At 39.2% G+C, this 26,567-nt stretch overlaps 1 protein-coding gene across 2 annotated transcripts in view; it reads left to right on the plus strand.

Annotated features, from left to right (window-relative positions):
* The first annotated feature begins 8,091 nt into the window (after nt 1-8,091).
* Nucleotides 8,092-26,567, plus strand: part of FAM184B (family with sequence similarity 184 member B) — a 39,271-nt gene continuing 20,795 nt past the window's right edge. For both annotated transcript variants that reach the window (XM_084285955.1, XM_084285956.1), the window contains exons 1-2: nt 8,092-8,790; nt 21,141-21,902. In XM_084285955.1, coding sequence (XP_084142081.1) covers nt 8,656-8,790; nt 21,141-21,902 — 897 coding nt within the window. In that variant the 5' untranslated portion in view covers nt 8,092-8,655. The remainder of the gene's footprint in view (nt 8,791-21,140; nt 21,903-26,567) is intronic.

The raw sequence follows: 26,567 nt of genomic DNA on the forward strand, positions 1-26,567 counted from the left end.
TACCCCAGGCTCCCCACGGAGCGGGGAGGCGGCAGGAGGGCCCCGCAGGCTCCCCCGCAGGCTCCCCTCAGCGCTCGCCGGCGCCGCGCGCGCTCCCCGCCAACGGCCCCCAGCTTCAAAATCGGCGCGAGCGCCTCCGCCCGCTCTCGCGAGAAAAGCCGGCGGCGCGTGCACGGCTCCGCGCGCGTGCTCGCCTCCGAGCACGCGCGCCCTGAGGGGCGGGGCGCCGGGTATGGGAGGGAGGGGGGGGGGGGACGTTGCGCGTCGCCGCGCCTCTGCCGGGCGGGCCAATGGCGGGCGGGGAAATGGCGGGCGGGGCCGTGCCTCAACCCGTGTGCCGCCATCTTGTGGGGAGCGTGGAGCTGCGTGGGGGCGGTACAGGCGTACAGAAAAGGAGGTCTAGAAATCGTCTGAGGCTAAGGGCAGGCGGAGGGAGGGGGTGAGGATGTTTGGTGGAGGGAGTGACCGCTTGCTTTCCGCTGGGGTTGTGGCTAGGTTACAGGGTTTGGGATTTTCTCGTTTTAGGAAGGCGTGAGGTGAGCTCTGCCTGTGCTGGCACACACTTTGTGACTGTTCTATAGCGAAGGGCCAATAAAGGCTGAAATTAAAAGGAGATGGGCGATCTATGAGGTATAGAGCTACTGGAGTGAGTCCAGAGGAGGGCTATGGAAGTGATGAGGGGACCTGAGCACCTGTCTGCGAGGACAGGCTGTGAGAACTGGGCATGTTCAGGCTGGAAAAAAGACAGGGGGGAGACTTCATCAATGTGTATAAATATCTGAGGGGAGGGTGTCAAGAAGATAAAACCAGGCTCTTTTCATTTGAGCCCAGTGACAGGACATAGAGGCAAAAGGCACAAACTGAAGCGTAGGGTGTTCTGGCTGAATATGAGGGGGCACTTCGTTACTGTGAGGGTGACTGGAACAGGTTGTCCAGAGAGGTTGTGGTGTCTCCTTCTCTGGAGATACTCAAAACCCACCTGGATGCCATCCTGCGCAGTGTGCCATTGGTGATCCTGCTTGGCCCAGGGGTTAGACTAGATCTCTTCAGAGATCCCTTCTGACCTCAACGTATCTGTGATTTTGTTATCTTGGGAGTATGGACACACTAAGAGCTGAGACGAATGTTTAATTTTAGTGGTCTACGTATATGCAAATAGCTGAATATGTCTGCAAAACCCTGGCACTGCCCACGGCACTCTGCCAAAGTCCTCTCCAGATGCAATCACCAAGAAAGATGGGTATAGCTGCATTTTTCTCATTGGGAGCCTTAGACCAAAGCAAGTGGGGTAGCAAGCCAAGCTCTGCCTGTGTCTAAAAGCAATAAAAACCCTTTCTTACTGACACATCTTTCTGTTTTGTGTCATTTGTAAGGGGGCAGAAATTACAAGAGTTGTAGCTGCCTTGTTGGAAAGAATATTTGTGTTCTTCCAGATTACATCTTTTCTAGTGTAAATTTTCCCCTGCATTTTCAAGCATTTGTCATAAACCTACTGTATCCATTGAAGTATGAATAAATTCTGTATCTCATTAAGGGAAAGATCAAATAAGCTGAAACTCCAGAGACATGGTTACAGAACATGCTGTGAGAGGGGGGGATACTTTACAGGAAGCAAGGTGCAGTGTATGATGAGTCGGGAGGAAACATTCTGAGCACTTCCTAATTAGAGACAACATTCAAAAATGTGGACATAAGTTGTTCACTGTGGGCCCTAGGAACTTAGGGTAGTTTATCTGTGTTTAGGTTTATAAAAACGTGTCTAATAGCCACAAGTGACAGTAGTTATTTAGTAAGGACGGGTGACATACCATTATGAGTGAAAGCGGGTCAAATAGGCAGAAACCATCCTGAAGAAGTATTGGTTTTGTGTTTGTGTGTTTTGTTTTGTTTTGTTTTCTGAGGAAAAAAAATAGATGAACACTAGGGGTCAGTATTGTTTCATATCTGAATCGTCACAGTATTTAGTAGATTTTTATCAACAAAATAATGGAATGATTTTCCATTTACAAATGTGTCAAGGATTACGGGTTATATGAGCTATTTGTGGAGAATGGACAGAGGCAGCAAGAAAAAAAAATCACTTATACATGTAGCAGGGAGATTTTTCAGACATCATACTACCATACATTTCCATATATTTAACAGCTACCTACTTTTTAAAGACGAGTCATTTGTATTTTCTATTAATTGGTAAAACTTGTGGATCTGGACTAATCCCATTCTGCTCCTAGAGCGCAGGAAATGGATTCTATATGTTCAAGTATATTAGTTACATAGAGTCATATTTGTTAAAACATCTGTGTCTACTTTCTTTTTAATCGTAGAAACAGCCTACAAAAACACTGTAATCAACAGTGAATCCTCAATGAGTTTTTGTTTATTTATTTTTAAATTCATATTTTCTGGGAAAAATATGATGTGTAATCATATTTCTATTTAAGATATTTGTGCTGGAAAATTAAATTCATCCAGCTTTTTTTCCACCACAGTAGTCTGTTTATGAAGAAGAGCATTGAAATGGGAAGAGAACGGGTAAAACTTTGTGATTCTTGTGACTTTAAAAACCTAGGACTTTTATTTTAAGTGAAACTAATAATGCAAACTGTATTACTTTTGGTTCACATTTGGCAATCGAGTTGTGTCTGCCTGCGTCTCAGATCTACAGATGGAGATTTTCCCCTGTGAATACCTTGCAGTCCCTTATGATCGATTTCATCCAGGATGTGAGATTTATTTCTTCAGTCTGCTTTAAATATTTCTGCTAGGCTTTGTGTTTCTAGATTGAAATGGAAGTCAGGCTTCTGTTGTGACAAATTGAAGTCTAACCTGGTTAGACATACTGGCTTTCAGGTAAATATGCCACAGCAATCCAGATTTCCATGAAGTGTAACTATCTTCTTGTGATAATAGCTACTTACTTTGTTTAACTGGTGGAAGGATTTGCTGTCAGAGTTTTTGCAGGTCATGTTTCAGAGCCCTGAGTGTGCTATTAAGCCTTAATGGCCCCTGAGCAGCCTCCCTGGGGTTTCCAGGCTTTGCCCATGGGTCCTGGTAACCTCATTTCAGCTCAGCCCTGGGACTCCAGTCCTGGTCTGAAATAAATGTCAGGACTCAGTGAGAGCCAGCTGCTTCCAGAGGGATGAGGAAGGACAGGACAAGCATGAAGGTAGTGACTATACCAGCTTGGGCCCAGTCTTGCAGTGCCGAGTGAGGTGAGCAGATCAGGCCAGGAGGAGCTCACAGACCTAACTGAAAAGGAAAGCAATGATGACAATCAGATCTTGGATGCTGCTGCAGGCTTTGGAGGGAAGCGTGCTGAAGATTCTCTCCTTGTCCTTCCAAGTAGTGATCTCATCTGTTAATGCTGTCTCTTTCTGACTGTATCCGTCTCTTCTGATGGCACTGCTCAAGAGCCTTTCTCTTTCCTTTGTCAGTCCTGTTATGTGAACAGATACACAGTGACACAGAGTGAGCAAAACTTGCTGCATGCCATTCACTTTGTGGTAATTTCACTTGTAAGTCACTGGGTAAAAAGCAGGTTAAAAAAAGAGAGTTGTTGCTATCCCATTTAGTTTGTGTTCTAGGGCTTTTATAACTGTTCCATCTGGTTGGTTCCAGCTTCCATACTAAAGTATAAGCGCAGGAATACTTCATCCATAATAGGGCCATCATTATGCAGTAGTAATCAGAGATTCTGTATGCCACATTCCTCCAAAATGTGTGTGTAAGGCAGCTATAAAATTGCATACGAGTTCTCAAATAGTTACTATTTTTAGTCAATGAGGAAATCAGCCCCACTTCGGATGAGTTTTGAATTGGACTCTCAAATCCTGTTTGCCTTATGAAGGGGGAGGAAAGGAAAATTGTAAAATAGTTACATAATCCCATCATTGTAATTACCCAGGATATACCAGTGACAGGATCTCTTTATGCTTGTCCTTTTTCTGGCTTTCAACCCCTAAACAAGCTTTACTAGAAGCAGGATAATGAACTAGGTGGCGAGGATAGCTGTTCTTATGGATCTTCTGACCACTTCTTATTCCTCTTTCCGGTGTTTTGTTTTTTTTTTTTCTTTCTTTCTTTTCTTCTGTAAGAAGGAAAAAAAACAGTCCCTTAATTCTATACTGAGATCAAAAAGGTAGTCCATGATCAAAATGAATTTAAATGGAGATCAATAACGAGACTAGTGATCTATGAGTTAAATTAGCATTTCACTTAGGGATGCATCTTCCTTTGTTGAGACACTGACTTGAGAAGTTGTAAATCTGTTTTACTGATAGGGCTTTGCCATTTGAAATCTACCATGACAGTTAATGACTATCTGTATTGTTACACCGTTTTCAAATGGAGATTTTATTGGGCTGGAAAACATTAGTAGAGTCTAATCTGGGGGATCAGTTTAATTTTGCCCTCATAAATAAATTAAAAAAAAAATCCCACTGGCTTCAGTGGAACTGGTATTCAAATAAATAGTGGAAGAATTGGGCTCTGTATTAATTGTGCTTTGGGAAAGCTGTTTGCAGTACACTAAACTAAGGACAATGCTTATACATTAAACATTTGCAGCAGAAGTATCTTCTTTGTGTCTTAGAATTCATGAATTGTGGCCATTTTAATAGCAGCTAGTCTTACCTTGTGTATCCTACACATTTTTTTCTGTAGGTATAAATAATGCTGGATTGATGGACTTACGTTTCAGTTGAGATAGCGAGGATAAAATGGGTGAATTTGATGGTGGGTCACATCTTATTTTAATTGTATTGATGTTTAAATCATTAAGAATTTGAAAGATGGTACTATGAAAGCTTTCCAGCCATTTGTTTCAGCCATGTAAGCAGAAAGCTAATTTGCTTGGTGGCAAGGATTTTGTAATCGTACCTAGAATTGCACCTTCTCCCATTTGTTGACCCTGATGATGTTGACTTAGAGGCTTTTTACTGACTTTGATGTCTTTACTGACATTAAGTGATCAGCTGCCAGAGATTGTTTCTGACATGAGTCACTTCTATAGACTAAATGTGTGACAAGAACAAGTGCTATTATGCTAACCAGGCAATAACAGATTGCTTTGGTACCATGGTAAAAGGATAAGAACTCAAAAGTTACTTAACTTCGAGTGCAGGTTTTTTTCTAAGTTTCTTTTCTTTGTGACAGAGGGAAAAAGGTAGTATACAAATATTATGGAAGGATAATTTATTTATTTTTTTGTTCTCCTACAAAGAAGGAGAACTCACCAGAAGTCCTGTTGACTTCTACACTGACTGAGAACAGTAAAAAATCCTTCAATACTACATTATCAAAAAAAAAACAAACAAAAAAAAACAACAGACCTGACAAATTTTGGGAGAATGTGATGAACAGAATATCTAATTTTTACTAATGTAACAATGTCTCAGTCCTTCATCAAAGTAAGGGAAAGAACATACTCGCATGTAGTGATAGTCCACGTGCTGTGTTGTTCCAAATGCTAAGGATGAGGAGACTAAAGCTTGTGGAACAAACATCTCTAAGCTTTAGTATGCACACCACAGTCAGTTGAGTTAGGAGGACTGCAAAGGAGGATATAAAACTTACAGAAGCTGTAGTGTAGTCTGCATATTGAACAAGCAGCAGGTACTGAAAGTGGAAGGCATAGTCTTCTATTCATATGACACAATTTTGTTAATAAAAAAATGAATTAACGCACTTGAGCAGCAAAGCTATAAACCTGTGTACAGTTGCTAACAGACTTGAAGACTATAGTGCCATAACTACCTTCTCTTTCATAATTTATGTATAACAAATGCAACAATAATAATTCGAGCAGAATTGTGTATGCATGCGTGTTTTCTGTTTAGACTGTTCTCATTTGTATTTTAAACTGCATCTTCGCCTTGTACAGCTCCAAGTTCAAGAACATTTTTCTCATCCACTTATGTGCTCACATGGTTCACTTAAAATCCACTTTTGTATAGTACCTGCTTAAATTACCCTTTGTGATGTTCTTGCTTTGTCTTCTTATCCACAGGCAACCCCTAGATTCAATTAAAAGAAAATAAAATAAGTCAAATTCTCATTTAAAATCTCTGCTGAAATTCTGTTACTGAAATCAAGTGTTTTCCTGAGTAGCAGAACTAATGAAACCTTGAGCCTCCTGTGAAGTTATGTTTTCTGGTTGCATTTTTTGGTGCATAAGGTCTGACCAAAGCTTTTCCAATGTTTGAGCTGTTAGCTGACAACTCTTGTCTGGACTCAGAATAATTTATCAGTGACCAGTTATGTCCTGCTAAAACACCATCTTGTACCAAAGCCTCAAGCTTTTCCTTCTAATCCCCCAAAACATATTAATGGACTATCTGAAAATAACCTGTTGTTTATTGCTTTCCCAGTGTACCTGAAGTTCTGTGCTCCTCTTCTCTGTCTGCCAGTGAAAGTGTCTCAAGTCTCCATCCAGGCATGCATTCAGGTCCAGCGATGTACTACCCTGCTATTCAGGGGAAAAAAATAAAAATAAAAATAAAAATAAAAATAAAAATAAAAATAAAAATAAAAATAAAAATAAAAATTGCTATCTCTGTATTAGAGTTGTAATACAGGTAACTTATTGCAAGTATTTTTAAAACCCTTTGCATTTATCTTAATAGCGTTCTATTTTCATTCAATTTTGTTCTTTTTCTGAGGAAACAAGGTAGCTAGGAAACAGTGCTAGCCCTTTGTGTTCTCTTGATTGTCCTAATAAGCTTGCCAATTTTATCAAAATTATGCATATAATTAAGTTCCTGCCTTCTTTTTCCTCAAGTCAGTGACCATGTAGAGACGATAATAAAACCATACATTGGCAGAGTTGAACTTTTGTGTGTGCACATCTTTATTAGATACCAGGCAACTGACAATGGAGTGTCCTTATGCCATAGTCACAGAAAAAGTTCCAGTCCCAGGCAGCAGCATCTCAGACACTAATGCCAATTAATGAAGATACCACACTTAGGTATTACTTTGTGCAAAGATTGTTTCTTATCTTTTCTTAGTAATGTTTTTTTCTGGGCTAAATTCTCTTCCCTGCTTAGTATCTAGCATCAGTTGTGACCATCTTCATTTTCCTTCCTGGTGTTTTCTTTCTGCAAGTTTCTCAGTCAGTCTTCACTCTCACTCCTGGAGTGAAGATCTGCCTCCAAAGCTTTAGAGTCCCTCTTTTTCTCCCAGCAGTTAAAGGGTTTGGTTTCTCTGTCCCAAGATCTTCTCTTCTTACATCTTCTCACTCCTCCCTCTCCCCCCTGCTGCCTGGAGGCATTCTTCTTCTGCCCAATCTGTTTCCTCTTGAACTGCTTATTCTTAACAGGACCTTATCCCTTTTTGTCCTCATCGAGGATTTCCCTTTTTCTGCAGATTCCTTTTGCTCTGCCCTTAGCTGACACTGGATAATTCTCCTTCCCAACTCTGAGCACAAGAAGCTCTTTTTCAAAGCCACGGCAAGCAAAGTGGAAGCTTCTAGCTGGAGAAGAACAGGAGGTGCTGCCAGGAGGTGAGAGGGGGCCGGGGAAGCCGCAGTACCTGCGTGGGACAGGGGGAAGAAGCAGCTCTGTCCCCTCTGTACCTATCTGGGCAGAGATGGGGCTTACTCTCTGGGGTCCCTTGCACTGGCTGTGGTGACACATCGCAGGGTGTTGAGCAGCTCTCAGCTTCTCCTACCTGTTCATTCTCCTTTTTCTTCTCCACCTCTGTTTTCCCCCTACTTTGCTTTCTCCTCCTCCTCCTGTCTCCTGGGCTTGTTTAAACATGTCCAGTAAGCTTTTTCTTCTTTCACAACACTTTACTGAACCATTTAAAAAAAAAAAAATCGCATTTTAATAGCTTGTCTTTTTTATGCCTTTTTCCTGCTTTTGCTGTGCTCTAACCTATTTATTTTTACATTTTGAAGTGTGGTCTTTTTGAAGAGAATAAGTAGCTGCAGATGAAGAAAAAGAGCCCAGCAATATTGTCCATTTTCTTCAGGCTTCTTTCCAATGTGTTTAGTGCATCTGAGGGGAACTGGCCAGTCTCTGGATAAAGCAGGCTGAGCGGCTCCGGGACACCTTTCCGGGGCTCAGCTGTGTTTGAGGTGGCAGAACTGCTTCGTTCTGCTTTCAGCAGAGCAGCAAAAATTGAACTAGCTTTCCTTCATCACTTTATTGGTCCATCTGGACTTTGAGAGCACTGCCAAAACAGCAGAGCTTGTGAAAGGAGCTATAATCCTCCTCTGACGACCCCTGCGATCCTTCAGCAGTCCAGGAAGGCAACATGATTCAATCTGCAGACGATCTCTCTTATTAGATCCCCAGCAACGTCTGTGCCGCTGGCTCAGTGTATCCTGTGGGGAATTTGTAGCATCCAGCCGCTGGCATCTTCTCCTGGCGGAAGCTCAACCATTTGAAAAGAAGGGGAGGAAAAAAAATAAATAACACGCCACGATCAGGAAGGCTTGCACATGCTGTTCTCTGCCTCCTCGCCTGGGTGTTTTGCTGAAGGACTGGGACATCTGCACAGAAGGGAGAGAAGCAGCTGCTGCAGCTTGCCCTGTTTGGGGCTGAAGTTCCTCCAGTGCTGCAGGGGTTTGAGTGTGGGGAGGCGAGCAGCGAGGACAGGCTCACGCTGCCCGGAGCATACACAAACGGACTTGATTAAAATATTTCCAGCCTAATGGCCTCCGGCATAAACAAGCTTCATCAGCCCGGGACTTGCAATGGATCTAAAGCCCTTCGCAGCAGCTCGGTGGAAGGCTGCAATAAGGAAATTCACATGAAAATGTGCAAGAAGATTGCCCAGCTCACCAAGGTAGGTCTGCCCCTGGCAGCCTTCCCAGCGAGGTGAGGCTGCCCCAGCCCAGGCTCGGAGCTGCCTCTGCCCGTGGCCCCTGCCTGGGAGGAGGGCAAGGAAAGCGCCGCTCTCCTGTAAGGTGCTTCCTGAGAGCATCCTGTGCACAAACTTTGCTTCCAACAGTTCCCTGCAGGTGCTACAGAACAGCTTTAGCGGGTTGTCTGTGCGGCTGGCGACCTGGGTTTCACACTCAACAGCTCTTATTAGGGGGGAGCAACAGGGAGAAGAGTTCAGGCTATGCAAAGACATAGGGTTTGTCTTCATGTCTGCAGTCTGCTCAGATGAATTGACCTTAGGGGCTTTTTCCTGGAATTACCAAAACGTCATTTCACCTGTATTTTATAGATCCTCATGTGATTTTGTTGCAAAGCTGCAGCCAAACTGTGGTGCTAAAGAGTATTACTTCTTTTCTCGTGCTTAATTGTGACTGATGTGCATAAACGGAAACTCATTAAATGACCTTAGTAAAAGACAAGAGTTGGAGAAGACAGAACTAGATGACATAATATATGGTACTAAAACTTTCAGTCACTACCAAGCTACACTAAAAAATGTTTGAATATTTTTTTCTTAAAAAAAAAAAAAAAAGAAAATCTGTAGCAGGTGACAGTTACCTTTTAAGCTGTTTTTATGTTTCACCTTTGTTAGTGAGAAAAAGCTATTTATTACCTTGGTTTATTAACCTCGCTTTTACATGTTCTGTATCTTTACTGCATTTTTGCAATGCAAAAACAGTGACTATAAATGCAGGTCAAACAAGAGGAAATCTTTAAAATGTTTGAGTTAGGATGGCTTGATAGAACAAATGCCATTGTTCTCATCTAATGATGACTATAGATGATAATTTATATCAAGAATTATACATAGATAAGAGCTACCTAAGCATACACATGTACTAACTGTATATACTTACTCTACTGTACCTATGCCCATGCTTACTTACCAGTGCTTTGGTTGTATGTTTCTATAAGAGCACCATAAACAGTTTGATCCTTACTTTTAGCCCACAGATGCACACACACATTACTCTTTAAGGCAGGTGTTGATTCTGCTGTAATTGTAAGCTAACTGTCCAAGTACATTACAATATATTTTTTTATTATTCTTAGAGAGAAGCACTTTCTGTTTATTAATACCATTCCCAATTCCTCAAACAGAGTGAAATGTGCATGGAAAGATGTCTGTAAATCAGATTATGATTTTCCTAAATTTCTTGGTCTCTGGTATTCAGTTGCTATCTTAGATTGATATTAAGTAAAATTTGATCATAAGTACCACTTAAAAAAACAAACAAACAAACAAACAAAACTATTCCCTTTTCCAACAAAAAAGTAATAACTGTGTCTCTTGTGCTAATTGGAAGCTGATTATACTTCAGATTAGAAGAGCTGAGGAATTACCAGGTCCCTCTTTCTGAGTAATCCATTTCTCAACATCTGACCTAGAGCATATTGATGGGATCTGTGCAAAGAAACCCTTCTTCAACTTTTCAACTCCACAAGCTGAATTCATATTCTGTAGAGATCTCTGTGCCTTCCTTTTTATATATCATGATTCTTTTCAAAGTCTCTCTAATCTCAGCTCTTGAGAGAAAGAATGCCTCATTCCATATAAAAAACTATTAGATTACTTTATAAAGATAGGCTTAGAGTTGGGGGAGAAAAACTTTGAGAGCTATTTTCGCAGCAGAAAGGCAAAAATTTTACCTCAGTACAAAGGTTTCTGGAAAATCTTAGGAAGGCTTTCATCAAATGATATGTTCCTGATGAATTTCTACTGTTAAAAGGTGGGTGGGGTAATTTCTACTTTTAATAGAAGTCCCCATCTGGATACTTTTAAGTCATCTGAAATAAAGTTGTTTTATACTTGAAACGCAGAAAAGTATTTCTGAAAAGCAAATCATTCTGTTTTAGAATGTGGCTTTTCAAGAACCAATTTTCTCTGCTTTAACACCATGATTACAGAGAACTTGGGGCAGGATTTGAATTTTAATCATACACTTTCTTTTCTATACTCTGAGTATACTATTGCTATACCAACAGCAAACAGCTATGAAGTAAAATCTGAGATTGCATTAGCAGAAAAATGGGTATATGAAAAATGTGTTATAATCCATTTTGGCCTAGGAGCTTTGAGAGCTCCCTTTCAAATCACTCTCAGTTCTTTTCTGTTACAGTTGGGATAACCATAATGAATTCATTCTTAGTTTTAATTTGCTCATAGTGCTCTTGTCCTTTTTCTAACAGTATGATGTACTCCTATCTGTTATACAATGACAACTTTCTGTCCCAGCAATGACAGAATGTAATTGATGGGGAAAGAATAATCTCCACATGGACAGTGGGACTGAGTGCATCCTCAGCAATTTTGCTGATGACACCCAGCTGTGTGGTGTGGTTGACACACTAAAGGGAAGGGATGCCATCCAGAGGGACCTGGGCAGGTTGGAGAGGTGGGCCTGTGCAAACCTCACGAGGTTCAACAAGGCCAAATGCCTGCACCAGGGCAATTCCAAGCACAAACACAGGCAGGGCAGAGAATGGATTGAGAGCAGCTCCGAGGAGAAGGACCTGAGGGTGTTGGTTGATGAGAAGCTCGACATGAGCCAGCAATGTGCACTAAAAGAGGGTAGATTTAGTTTAGATATTTTGAAGAAATTCGTTCCTATGAGGGCTGCAAGGCACTGGCATATGTTGTCCAGAGAAGCTGTGGATGCCCCATCCCTGGAGGTGCTCAAGGCCAGGCTGCATGGGACATTGAGCAACCTGGTCTGGTGGAGGTGTCTCTGCCCATGGCAGGGGGCTGGAACTGGGTGATCTTTAGGTCCTTCCAGCCCAAACCATTCTCTGATTGTATTCATCCACTCTGCCTTGTAGCAGAAGGAGAAATTAATACAAAATGTTTAAATTAGGTGTGTGATACAGAGGCTGCTTTGCATTCTGTTTCTGTTATATAGTCAGAGGTGGCTGCCTCCTACTCAAAGGCAAAGGAGCAGCATGCAGAGGCATCAGTAGCAGAACCAAGCTGGGTGAGGTGATGGTTTCTATCAGCAGCATGAACTGCCGATGACATGGTACAATGTTTGTTGGTATTGGGAACCTCCATAAGTAATCAGGACACAGAGGTCTTGAAAGCAACTCTCATTTTACTGTCCTGCAGTTTCTGCTTTTTGAGAGGTAGAATACAGCAAATTTTCGCACCTTCAGTCATGTAGTGCTTTTTCTGTTCTGCACCTTTCTGGCTGTAGTGGTAAAAATACAAACCTCCAGAAAATCTGCTTCAGGTGGCAAACCACTGCTTTTTGTAGCTCATATGGAGGCCATTTATGAGTTTTTTAGAAGCCTGGCCCTCCTTTTCAAAGACTGACTCTTACCACTGTTGACATTTCACCAAGCACATTTGTTCTGTTGCATATTCAAGGTGTTCAACGCAGCCTGCATCACGCCTGCTCCATTCTGCCCTGCCAGCACCCGTCTGTCCTTGAAAAGGGTCTCAGTGCTTGGAAGTCTGAAATTAAAAGTGCAGAAGTCAGATGGTAATACTCAGTGGTAGTACTCCGGTATTGGAATAGCTATCCACTAAACTGAAAGTGAGGAAAATGAATCTGTTTGAAAGTGTGAAAATAAATAATTTTAATCACCAAGTAATGGAATTGGAGTCTTTTATAAGCAGAACTGACTTGAGGGGTGACTTGGATTTCGCAGATGAAGAGAAATACAATGTGGAAAAACTATGTATTCAGTATGGCATATTTATAAGCTCAGTCAGGTTCTTACTTTCCCCCCTCCTCCTACTCTCCCTCCAAAAAAGTAAGGTGGCTTTTACAATTCACAGCAGAATTAGCAACAGACTCTTGTTTACCATTAAACATCTGGCTTCCCACATTTGAAGTACACTTATGGAAACATGGCAGGATTTTATTGTTCATTGTGCAGTTAAGTTTATTCTTTTAAAGCATTAGCTCATGTTACTAAATGAATATGAGACTCACCAGGTTTTGTTTTAAAAACATATTCTAAAAAAGAAATTACAAATTAAAACCTGAAGTTTTTAATGCAAGTAAAAAATGTACAAGACCTGGTAATATTAGTGACTTTGGATGAGAGATGTCTGGGTCTTCTGGCTTTTGACATTAAAATCAGGTTACTTTGCAGCTATTTCCCAATGAACTTGGCTTTGAGTTTTCAGAAGATAACTCATGAGATTTAAAAAGTAAAAAAATTCAAACAGAAAAGTTCTGCTTCCAGATGGGAATGCCCATCCATAGTTGTCATTCACATACACAGGTGACACACTTGTTTGGTGGATAACTTTCTGTAATATTTGAATTAATAGGGACTTATGCTGGTACATTTTCATGATTGTAGCAGAATGCACAACTTCGTGCCAGTGATGTAGTCTCCATCAAACACTGCACCCTTGGTATACTCTTTTGTGCATGCCAATTCCTTGTATTTCCAATATGTTTAGCAATAACATGGAGTTTAAAATATGTGGTGAATTTTACAAGAAGCATTGGGCTCCCTGCTGCCTCAGGCTATGGGTTTCTAATATCCACTGGCTATTACAGGATTTTCATCTGCTTACAGGTTCTCAGGACAGTTCTTTTCACTTGAGATAGGACGAGGAATGCAAGTGAGCTTTTGAAGAAGAGTGCTTAGGAGAGTGGATCAGCTTTCAGTGAAAAGGCAGCCTGGACAGAGCTGGCAAGCACTAGGGACAGTACAGATATCCATGATATTCAGGCTTCTTTTCAAACCTCGGCAGTGGGGCTCAGGCAAACCTCATGTTCTAGACTGCACTTCTGGAACCAAGCCTAGTATGAATAACTAGGATGGTGACCTTATCTGGTTGTCAGAGAGCTCTCTAAGTCACAAAAAAGTTCTGTTTCCTTCTTAGAGACAAATTCTTGGAGACCAACGGAGGAATATTTTTAATGAGGAGAGATAGTTACTCATTTTCTCTAGGGGTTCATGTGACTCTTTATTGGGAATTTGGGAGTTGTGTTGTAAGGAACACATTTTAAGTTGTAGTATTTCTGTTAAATAGATTTTTATTTTTTAAAAAATCAAGCAGTCTGGTGAGAATTCTGCGTATGTTGAATCCTGTGGGTCTAAATGGAGGAACAGAGTGCCAATGCAGGGAAAAGTTAATTGCTGGTGAAACACAGTAAACCCTTTTTTTTCATCTGCAGGGGAAAGAAACGTCAAGTGGGAGCAAGCATGCTCTTTTTGTACAAGAAGCAGCATAGGCAGATGTTCCTTAATGGCTCTGTGTGGAGCAGCTGAAAATGTTACGTACTCTGGCTGCTTAACACCACCAGTCACCAGAAGGTTTATCGCCCTTCAGCTCAGTCAGCAGAATAGAAAATATGAATATTATTTAATAAGCTTCAGTGGGAAATGAGTCAGATAAGCAAAACCCACTTTCATTAGTTGTTTAAGGAAGAATATCTGACTTTTGCACAAAAGTGTATGAGATACACTAGAATATTCTCCAGCCCTGCAGAGAAGGATATGGGGGTTCTAGGTGACCTTTAAGTTCCCTCCCCAAACCATTTTGTGATTCTGTTATTTAGTTCTATTAGTTTCACTCTAGAGGTGGAAATTTCTGGGAAGAATTAGCAAGTCATCTGTATGTGTGTGAGCACGTAGATTATTTACACCACTTCAGAGTTTTGCAGGATAGCTGTATATCAGATCATTTAACCTTTCCTATTTTATTTGCCATAAAAAGTGGCTGATAGGTTTAGGATGGAAATATGATCAAGGTCCGATGGTTTACTCTGGAAGCACCCAGCAGCTGAGCAGGTGTAACTGTCTGAGCATTCCTCTTATCTGCCCATGTTCCTAGCTGAAATATCTTGCCTTTCTTAACTAAGTTTAAGTTAAGTGACGCTATTTACTATGATGTATTAACAGTACTCGGTAACCAGTGCTTGCTGTGCCCAGCTGATGTGCAATTAGTTGTTATGCTACGAGCTCTACTGTGTGCTCGAGGCTTTTTGATGTCAATTCTCTAGAGAGGTATTCAGCATTCTACAGAAATGAAGCAAAATGGAGCAGCATAAAAACTAGGATCACGCTTTTGGAGCTACAATATTTTTCCTTTGGGCAAAGAATATAAAAACTGGTTTCCATGTAGGCAAAGTAAGAAAGAAAGAATCATTTTATAAAGCTGCTTACATTTTGTCCTAAAAAGACTAGCAAAGTCAGCTGTCAATATCCCCATGATGTATTTCATGATGCATTTGTTTAAATTATTTTTACCTACAATTTTCTATCAGGATTTCAAAAGTAGCATTATTGTTGCCTGTCAGCTGACAAAAAAGTGCAGACTAAGATTTCTTAGCCTGTCAGCAGTACCATTTCCTTACAGAGCTGGAAGGGAACTCCCAGATCATAAAGTCCACGTGCAATGTCATGTAATTGTGTTAACTAGTCAGAAACAGTATTAAAGCCCCTAGTTCTATTAGGAAGTAACCAGAATCTTCTTATTTAGATGGCTAGAAAATGTAATTTAAATTAATTCAAGGTATATGAATGGCATCTATGTATTGGAATTACCTTCTTAACAAACAAATTTGTTACCAACTATGTCAAGTTTGCAGAAAATCTGACAGCCTTAGTAATTGACAATTAAAAGCTATTTCATAATGGAAAGTGTATATCAAATTTATCAAATATATCACTATCTTGAGGCCACCATGTAAATAATGTATTTATAAACAAAATGCATTTTGTTAATACACACATTACAGGCAGTGGGTAATAAAATATCTAGTGGTCCACTAATTGCACAAAGGAAATTTGCAAGGTTATAGTTTATCATGTTCAATCTTTTCTTCATGGATAATGTCCAAAAGTACCCTTTTCAGTGACTTTATTACTATACCTTTCTTCTAACATTTTCTTTAAACAGTATAGAGGAGTCAGCATTTTACAATGCAAAAGATTATACCCAAGTCAGAAGTTATTGCCTACTCAGCTTTCCCACTTAAATACTCTAAAGTTGTATATTTAGGCTTTGGAACACTTCAGCATTGCATGTGGAATATGAAGTATTTTTATCTATAAAGCATTGTGTTCTTGTTTTCCCTGAAGTCATGTTGCCTTAGGTAAAAAAGTGTTTGTTTTACTAAAACAACAGTTACACTGAGGTAGAACTACCTCTTCTCCCAAGTCTGAAGTCAGATCTTTAACACATTAGCTCTCACTGTAACAGCTCGCTTGTTTTTCCCAGGTGTGCACCACCAGGCTGTCTCTGTGTGCTGCTGAAGACCACTTAACCTGTGCTTTTAGTAGTAGCAGACCGAGAGCCATCAGGAGATGTGTGATGTACTCCAGTACCAAGACTGAGTTAATTTATCTTGCCACCCAGTGGGACACATTAGGTCAGGTTCAGTTGTGCTGGTTCAGACTTGGCATTGTACTTACTGTACGTGCACTTGTCTTCCAAGGGGCTCAGGGGCAGCAGAACATCACATAACCCTATTACTGAGGAAGCACTGCCTTTATTTTGTAAGGGAACTACAAGCTGTCCGTTCTCAATTTGGCATTTTTTCTTAAGATCATGAACTCAGTAAAATTTCTGAAGTAATATTGCACCTTTTTAATGGAGTTGTCATTCAGAACTTTGTATGAAGTGGCCCTTAAGCACTTAAACACAGTATTAACTTAAAACTGATCACTAGCAGAGCCGTTTACTATTGTAATTGTCTTTGGAAGTTACAGTATTGGGTTGTGACTCTTCACTGACAGTTGGAGGTTTATATGAGAGCTACCTTTAAATGTAAATATGAGGTTATAGTTGAATATCTGGCATTTTTCAGGAGGAGGGAACTACTAGAATTTGATAACAGGGCTGGTACTTTTAAATGTTTTTGCTTAATATTATCGTTCTTATTAACATGCTGATATAGCTTAGTATTTTATAAAAATAATGAAATGCCTCAAAACTATAAGGCAGGTGCTCTTGGAAGTGCTCCTTGCAGTTCTTACCTGCTGATCTTCCGGATGTACTGGGACACAGTGCAGCTCCTGCCCTCTTGCATAGCCAGGGCATACAGGCCAACAGGCCACAGTGATGACCACTGCTTCCTGGTCCTTCAGGGAAGTCATGGTTTGCAACACAGATATGACACTTTGAACTTTAATGCTTAAAAATTAAAGATCAAAGTATACATAAAAATTAGCATAAGCATTAATATTTAGGCTAGCTCTTGCGTATTTGCTTAATAAGAATGTCTTCTTGAAATGTGAATGTGAGTAGTGGCTATTTTTGGTCAAGTATTAAGGTAGAAATTGGGGTATGTGAGTAATAGTGTAGTATTGCAATGTCTGTCCTTTGGGTCTTGATTCTGTCTTTTATGATACTGCTTTGTGTGGAGGGAGAAAAACGGAAAGGAAAAAAATCTTTTAAAAAGCACTGTGCTGACAAAGACTTACATGAGGACAATCTGGGGCACATCTGTGGCAGTAGTTCATCTCTGATGGTGTCCAGAGAGTGGGAGGAGTACGGCATGCCTCTTGTGCAAGGTACTCTCCCTGCCTCCAGTGATTTCCCTGTGTTTTCCAGAGACCACAGAAGTATCTTCGTACTGAATAGCCCTCACTGGATTTTTTTCAATCAATTTGTCACATCACTTCTTGAATTCTGCTTGTAGAATTAAATTCTGCTGTATTTAAAGTAAGGGAATACTTTGGGAAAAAAAAAAGAGGTATTAAGTGAGAACTTGATGAATTTGATTTACTTCATTGATTTGAAGAGTGGGTAATGTTGCATTATGATAATCTGTACCAAGATTCTTAAAGCTCTTTTGGAAGGCTAAAGTTTCAGTTAAGCATCATAAAAATGCAAAACAACAACAGCAAATTAAAAGCAGTAAACACGTATCCGCAATTTTAGACCCCTTAAAGATCTTTAGACATCTAAGAGTTGATTGAACATTTTCACTATATTGAGTGCTAATTTGGCAAATGTATTCTATCACCACTCACTTTAGATCTGTAACAAAAAACAGATAACTAAATTGTCAGTGAAATACATGGAGATAAGGCCTTTTGGTTCCTTCTGTTAACATAGAATTGTGAACTTTACTGAACTTTACTTCTGTACTAAAAAATCGCTTACACTACACTCAAGTTACACTACACAGTGTGTAGATATAAACATAGCTTTTTTTTGGAAGAAGACATCTTCTATTTCTTGCATGTAAACTGTCTGAAACAGCTGCATAAGGGTGATTGAACTCATCCAAGGGCGTTAAATCCAAAAAGTTATGGGGGTATTCGAGACTTAATGAGTTATGTTTGCCAAGAAAGAGATTGCAAAAGGTGAGCAGAAAGCATTCCTTTTACCTAATTTTACTTTACTTAAAAATAATGATTCTGTGACAGTATTGGAATACAGCTTAACCTGATAAATACACTGAAGCTGAATTTGATTCACTACATAGAGAACAAAGAAATAGAAATAAATTTCATGTAAATGTCATGCTGACTGTGCTGACTAATTTTCTTATTCTGCTTTATAGTTGCACACAAAATGTAAAATTGAGGTGCTTTTGTTATTTAAGTTTTGTTAAATGATGTCAAAGTTAGGTAAAAAATGTTTCTGACAGATATTCACTGTATTTCACATGTGAATTAATGATCTGGTAGTAAAAATAAGCAACATACTAAAAATCACAGATGATACTAATTTGAGGGGAATCATAAACACCTAAGCAAGATTGGGAAAAAAAATAAAAAGAGAATATAGATGGAAAACAAAAGGAAATTACAAAAAGCTTGCTTTTCCAAAATCCTGCATCCAAGCAGGTGCACATAGTATTTGCATGCCCAATATCTGTTTTGGTTTGTAAGCCAACATGAAGTGGGTATACTGACGTGAAAACAACTTTTGAAAACAAAGGTATTTCATGTGGAGCTGTGCTTTCACTTCAGAGACAATAAGTTTCTTTAGCTTCCTCCAAAGGACTGAAGTCATACCCGGAAATCTAAAAAGTCATAATGCTCTGGTGGCATATACTGTGTAATAGTGTTTTTACCAAGCTGCCATATAATTTGGTTGCTGTAACATCAGTACAATGTCTCCCAATGAAGATACAGCTTTGTAGAACTGTAATGAGCTGGTAGCCATTGGTATTAAGCTAGTTACTCAAGGAGTGATGTTTTTTGCATTTGAAGGCAATTCTGTCTGTGTTGTCTAACCAATCATTTTTAGAATTGTTTTTGATGAGCTTTTGATCAACACAACTGTCGAGAGGTTTATACTACATTAGTCAGCATCATGTACGCTCTACAAGGTACAGGTGCTGAAGTCATTTTTCAGTATGTTTCCTTCCTGCAGAATGCACATAAACTGCCCAGATTCATCTCACTTAACTCAAGTCTCTTCAGTGAGGCATCTGGGATAGGAATAGAGTAGCTATATTCAGTAGGGAGTGAAAGGCATGTGTGAGGGGCTTAAATTTCAGAAAGTACAGAGCAGCAACTCTCTGAAAATTAAGTCTTTTAAGAAGGTTAAGATACTGAGGAATCAGTTTCAGCAGTCAAGCTTGAAGATTAAATTTAAAGGCATTCATTTTCAAGTCAGAATTCTTCATTGTGGTTCTAGCCACTATTGAACAGATGTGTAGGAATGATTGACAGAGCAGGGAGTTCAGTGTCTCCCAGTCTTTTAGATAACTCACCTAAGATGTTGGTGATAACCATTAATGTAGAAGGTCTCCAATTTGTTTGAACAGTCAGTGGAATTTGAGGAAGCGTGAGGATGAAGTCAGACCTCAGAGGAACCCAATTTCCACTGTCAGACTGAACACAACATAATATGAGACAGGCAGTGCCGATTTACGAGATAAATTCATCACTGAGGGAGAAGTCTGAGTCACAAAGGTCAGATGTTCTAATGCTCATCTCTGTTTTGCTGATTAAACAAAATAAAAATATGATTGCTAATATCTGACCTAATTAATTGAAGAGTTGCCCAAACTTATTACAGATCATTCCAAAGCCATGGGCAAAATTAACATTTTCCTTGTAGTTTTTGTGTCTATCTCTGGAAGAGTTAAAAAAAGGTTCAGAGAATTATTTTAGTTACCACTTATGGGGAGGAGGAATCTGGTTCGTATCCTGCAACTATTTATGTTTCAAAGGAAAAATGATCAAAAATAGCAGAGGAGATTTAACATCTAATCTAAGGCCAACCAGTATGCATATCTAAATGTAGACAATGACTTTGTGTCTATTTGTCTTCTGGAATATGATGCTGTTACTCTCTTCTGTCACATATTTATCCAGAAATGTATTCAGACCATGTTTTGCATTTGTGACTCTTTAAGGCTTCTATATTTATTCCATTACTGCCAGAGAGGAAGTTGACTTCACGTAAAATGTATTTATGTGTTTGCTTTCATTTATGGATGACTGAAATTCAATATGTTATTGAATATACAGAGAGCTCCAAAAAGAATGGTTAGACATAGCCAAGCAAATTCAATAACTGTAGAGAAGTCTTCAGGGTTTATACGACACAGACTCCAAACTTTTGTCACTTATTGTCGCATAGTCTTAAACACATAAGTAAAATTGGTCGTAACTAATTCTTTAATTAGACTAGAATTCTGGCCCTGTAATCTTCAATCCTTCCTTAGGGAAAGTCTCAACTGAGAGACCAATAGGCATAATCATAGAATCACAGGATGTGTGAGGTTGGAAGGGACCTCTAGAGGTCATCTTGTCCAACCTCTCTGCTCAAGCAGGGCCACCTGCCTGTATCTGTTAAAACGTGATTTTTGAGATTTATTGCTGTTACTGAGGTAAGATAAAAGACATTACCTGAGAACTTCTGAGATTCAAACCTAAAGGTGCTTGCAGCTGAGTAATAGCTATCTTGAAATGCTAATCAAGTTAATATGTCAGTCATATGGCTTCTGGAGTGCATCTTCAGTGGTGTTTTAGTTCAAGTCAGGAATGCAGAATTTAATCTTCTTACAGAATTTCTGTTTCAGTCCCTGTATTAGAGGTCAAACCTGATGTATGAGGTGACAACTTGCTAAGAACAAAAAAGTAAATCTCAACAAAAAATCTGGAAAAAAAATATTTCTCACAGTATTGTCTTCTTTCTCTGTGAGGATTTGCAGTTTATAATTATCCTTTCTGTTGCTAGTGGAGAAAAAAGAAAAAAAAAGACAACAAAATATTTAACTGTAGTGATTGTTCTCTTGCTAAATATAGCAACTGAATGCATAACACTACTGTTTACCAGATACTTTAATCTCCTATATTCTTTTCCTTCATCTACAGGTGATATATGCCTTGAACACTAAGAATGATGAGCATGAGGCTAGTATACAAGCTCTGAGAGATGCTCATGAAGAAGAAATTCAACACATTCTTGCTGAGACAAGGGAAACAATTCTCCAGTATAAAAGCAAAGCTGAAGAAGAACAATTGCTGAGAAAACATATTCAAGCCCTTGAAATTGCAGTGGAACAACATAAGAGACTAAAGGAAGAAGCCTTGGCAGAGTTAACATTGTGCAAGCAGCAGGTGGAAGAGAGGGAACTGAGGACAGAAGTACAACAGGCACAGATGGTCCTTTCCACAGACACAGTAGATACTAATGCAGACTTTGAAAACAAACTTTTACATTTAAATCAGGAGTCTGAAGGACTGATGAATGAATGCAAAGCATCTAGGAGACAAAACTTAGATAGAAAAGAAATTTTAGATGAAAAATACAATGTGAAAGGACAAGCTGTAGTAAATGAGATGGAAAACCTGAAGAGTGAGAACCAGAGAGCAATTAAAGAATGTACTCAGAAAACAAGCCAGCTGCAAGCCTCCTGCGAGAGAGAAAAAGAGACTTTGAAAAAGTCTATGCAGCAATCCACAGCAGTAACAAAGAATTGTCAGCAAAGAGAAATGGAGCAAAGGAAGAGCTCGGAGGCTAAGGAAGGTTTTTTGCTGCAGCAAGTAAAGAAGCTGGAGGCAGACCTAGAGGAGAAAAGCCAGAAGATAAATGAGAGGAAGAAGCATTCCCAGAAGCTGAAAGAGAGAATACAGGTAGAAAATTGTCTATTTTTAAAATTTGGGCGAAGAGAGTTCTTTTAAACATCATTTTGAGTCAAAAGCCTTGTAAACACTAAAGCAGTGTTAGAGGCTTGGAAGAGAAATTTGAGGGTTTTGGTGCTGAGAGTTTTAAAGAAAGAGTTGAAATGATTAGTAACTGATCAGGAGGAGTCTTTGAACACTAGACTTCATATTCCCTGAGGGAGAAGTGAGGTAAAATTTGTCTGTTGACTGAACAGAGATGTTAACTTTCCTGCCCAGAAATGTGGAGAGCAGCAAGCAGGCACCAACAGTTAGCAATGAGTACTTACACAGCACATTCTCCATTTGCACTGTGGCTGTCAGCAGCTCCGTGTGAACTAAGAGAACCATGAACTAAGAAACCATGTATATGAACTTAATTAATATGAACTAAGAGACCATGCAGTGAGCTGGCAGGTTAGGAATGAAGTGCTTTGTATTGTATGACTCTTGAAAGAATGCCTCATACCAAGTGACATTTGACGAAGTGTCATTTACACCTGTGAAGTTTCATGTAGTAAGTTTCACAGTTACTTCTCACTTCTCACCTTGCTTGTCTACTCAGGTTGATGTACATGTATCTCTCATATATTAGCAGCACAGCCCTGCAGCCCCTTTCTGGTTCATTGCCCCTTGTGCCACATGAAGTTGCAGAGATTGGCTGCATTTGGTACATAAAGTCAGAGTGTGGGAGAGACACCGATGAACTGCAGTGAAGCCAAAGCACCCAGACAGCCTTTGTGCTCAACAGTTCTACTTCCTTCTAAAAGTATTGGCCTTTCCCATCACAGAAACTTACCTCCCAGACCTGACCCCAGAACTGTGACAGCAATCTAACTCAGAATCATAGGATCATAGAATGGCCTGGGTTGAAAAGGACGTTAAAGATCATCTAGTTTCAACCCCCCTGCTCTGGGCAGCATTGCCAGCCACTAGAGCAGGCTGCCCAGAGCCCCATCCAGCCTGGCCTTGAATGCCTCCAGAGATGGGACATCCACAACGTCTCTGGGCAACCTGTTCCAGTCCCTCACCATCCTCTGAGTGAAAAACTTCCTCCTAATATCTAACCTAAACCTCCCCTGTCTTCGTTTAAAACCATTCCCCTTGTCTTATCACTACCAACACATATAAATAGGCATTCCCCCTCCTGTTTATATGCTCCCTTCAAGTACTGGAAAGATACAATGAGGTCTCCCTGGAACCTTCTCCTCTCCAAGCTAAACAAGCACAGTTCCCTCAACCTTTCTTTGTAGCTGATAGGAGGAACAAGTAAGATCCTGATTTCTTGTGGTTTCTTTCAATAATATTCAGGAGAACTGGAGAAGGGATGCACGAAAGTTTATCCACATGATTTACTGTTCTCTTTTATTGTGTCAAAAAGGTAGTGTTTTAGGAATAAAAAGTTTAAAACCCAACAAGAACTGGGTATAAGAAAGTGATGTCTCTAGCAATTTAATTTCTAAATTCAGTATCAGCTGGATGAAACTGAAATCTTTTCTGATAGACATCTGCTCAACTCTTGTACAGTTTAGATCCGTTAAGTCTATGAATGAGACTGATTTACACACTAGCTTAGCATATTGCCTTGAATCTTTACAGAGAGTTTGGTACTAGGTTAAATCTGGAAGGTGAACTGTTAAATACAGTGCTATTTTCTATTTCTCTCTAGTTTAAATAGAAAGGAGAAACTTCTGCTTTTTTAATTGGCTATTTCTGTTGCCACAGTTAAACATTACATTTTTTTCAGAATCCTATGGATTCCAGTGGCAGATTCGGAAACAGAAGCATTTCTTTAATCAGTAATACCTCTGATCATCAGTAAATACTATCCAAAAAAAAAGCTGTCAAAATGCATGAAAGATAAAAGGACTGATGTTTAAGCAAAGCGATTTTTCTGTTTTCTCCTTAGTGTATGTCAAGTGGTTTGAGACTTTTAGATGAAAGGCATCATGTTAGCTCATGTTTATTATTATTACTGTAGAAGAAAGAATATAAAGGATGACAAGTCATTAAGACTGATCTATTCAATCTAGTTTTGGAATAATTTTGGCATATTACAGAAGTAAAAGAAACACACTTACCTTTAAGTTCTCACCTACAGTGTCAAATACAAGTAGGTTTGATCCATGAGGTTCTACTCAAATACCCTTCATATACGAGCAAATGGAAATTTAGTCTGGGTAAGTATTGCATTATTGTGTTAGACATTTGGAATTTGAGGGTAGAACCTCCAGAAATGTTATAATAGTTATGTTCCAATTTTTACCTTTAGTTATGGACAGACAATTCTCAGCAGAGTCTGTAGGAGATGATTTTTCTCTTTTTAGGCATCTGTGTTATGAATTGTGTAACAAACTATTATACTTCAGCAACTGGAAAAAATATTAACTATATTTTAACACAAGTTGTCAGAAAATGAAAGGAAGTATGTCCTGTTCCAAATTTAGGATAATTTCAGGCATCTTTTAAATGGTAAGTCTTGATGAGTGTTCACCTTACAATGATGGTTACTGCATTTGAGGGAATGGCCCCACATTACAAATATTCTGGCAACAGAGTCACTTTAAGGGTATGGAAGAGCAAAAGGTTATTTTAAACATTCTCTCTAGGTGAAAGATTCATGCCATGGAACTGCACCAAGACAGAAAATGATGATTTATTCTAGATAACAAAAAAAGAACATATGTAATAAGCTTCGAAGCACAATGCATATTTTAGAATCTGGAAGTGTAGCTTTAGGGACCACAGCAAGAAATTCTGGGATCAAAAAGTGTGTTGAAAAGCGTGAAGGAAAATCTAAGTGTAGTCAGAGAGAAATACGTTTCAGGAGAAGGAAATCTTGCAAAAAGCAGGTAAGATGCTCATTAATGTCATTCTGAATTATTTCCCTTGTTAGTAGTCACTCACGTTCCACCAGTTATTTATGCTATTTGAAATGTAAATGTTGCTACCACAGAAGATACAGAAGCTGTATTGAATTCCCAGAGCAAAGCTTTTAATGAAGCAGACAAACCAGAGCATCAAAAATGCAACTGCAGCAAATGACTTCTGCCAAACAAAACCAAATGAGAGGCTCTGAAGGTGTGCAAGAGCTTAAACAGGTGCTTTGCTCTTAAACATTCCAAAGCATGCCAAAAAGTACTGAAATCAATGTAATTGTTCTTTCAACATTCATGGCCTTTAGATTATTCTGTAGAAGTCAGTCCTGTAAGATTCCTAGAGCTCTGCCCTCATCCAGTGGAACACTGACTTGTGTTCATAACTTCAAGTACATCAGTTGCTCAATGACAGCTAAGACACTACTTAAGTAAAATTGAGCTAGACCAAATTAAAGCATTCAACTTCTTCTATAACCAAAAACTGGAAGAGAATAAGATTCAAGCCAGACTTTCTTTGTTAAGTTAAATTGAAATGCAGATGTTTTAAATTATTTTTAGTAGAGAACAGTTTTTTTTGTTTGTTTGTTTGTTTGTTTTTTTTCTGAAAAGCTAAGCAGAAGTAATATCGTAATATCAGGAACGGACTCACTACAATCAGAAATGTATGGATCCTGAGAGTTCCCTCTGTATGCAATGTCTCTCCTTAATCAATTGTACAGACACAATTTTTTTCTTTTTATTTTTTTATTTTTTCCCATTTTCCTACCACTGTGGAAAATTAGACCTGTTATTGGAGACATAACAAAAACAAATTTTCCTTTGTACTTTTTGAAATAAGTAAGGTTGAGGAAGCCTCCATACTTTGAAGTGAGTCACACACCCAAAACCAAACCAAAATTACAAAAAAAAAAAAAAAAAAAAAAAAAAGATAAACAGCTGCAGATGAGGCATGCAACCCTCAATCATTAAAGTTCCACACTGTTTACTAAAATAAAGCCAGTATTTTTCAGTGGAGTATGTCCACTGAAATAGCATATTCCCCACAAAACTGATAGCTGAGACCACAAAATTCTACCTCATTTTTGTCAAATTATATAGCTAGTGTATTGCAAAGACTATGGGACTATGGAAGCTGTAGCTAAAAGAGGGTATGAGTAAAAGACACTGAGAACTTTCATTGTAACTATCAGTTCCAAAAGGAAAGGATTTGTCTGAAGGAATAGCTGTTATATGGGTTGGAAGATCTTGTAATGAAGCATATAAAGAAAATCAAGTTAGTCTAAAACTTCATGCATGCTAAAAAAAAAATGCAGAAGGTAGATGTATTCTATTTATAGGTGCTCTAATTCATCTGTCTTTAATCTTATTGGTCACAGTGACATCATTTGAATTATCCTCACTGGAGGCACTTTGAATTATCATAAAATGCAAGGATTTTCTTGCTATGGTCTTACTGAAAAAAAATAAAATGAAAGAAGAAAGTTGAGCTGACGTATTTCTGTGAAAAGCTCCAGAGGCAGGAAGGTGAATTTATCCTTGATGTGACAAACTGCCTTCTTAGCAACACGTTGCGTGCTTTGTGTGTGACAGCTGGAGTGATTAATGTAAGTTCCCTCCTGAAGAAAAATGTATTGTAGGTGTATTCCATTTTCTGACTTCAATTTCCATGGATCTCTGCTGTGAAATACTCAAGTACAGTGATTTAATAAACATTTTGCATTGTTTAGGCAGAGAAGCTAATTCTACAAAGTGTTAGTAA

The sequence above is a fragment of the Netta rufina genome (assembly GCF_964035555.1).
Source record: "Netta rufina genome assembly, chromosome: 4".
In the NCBI taxonomy this organism is placed as follows: domain Eukaryota; kingdom Metazoa; phylum Chordata; class Aves; order Anseriformes; family Anatidae; genus Netta; species Netta rufina.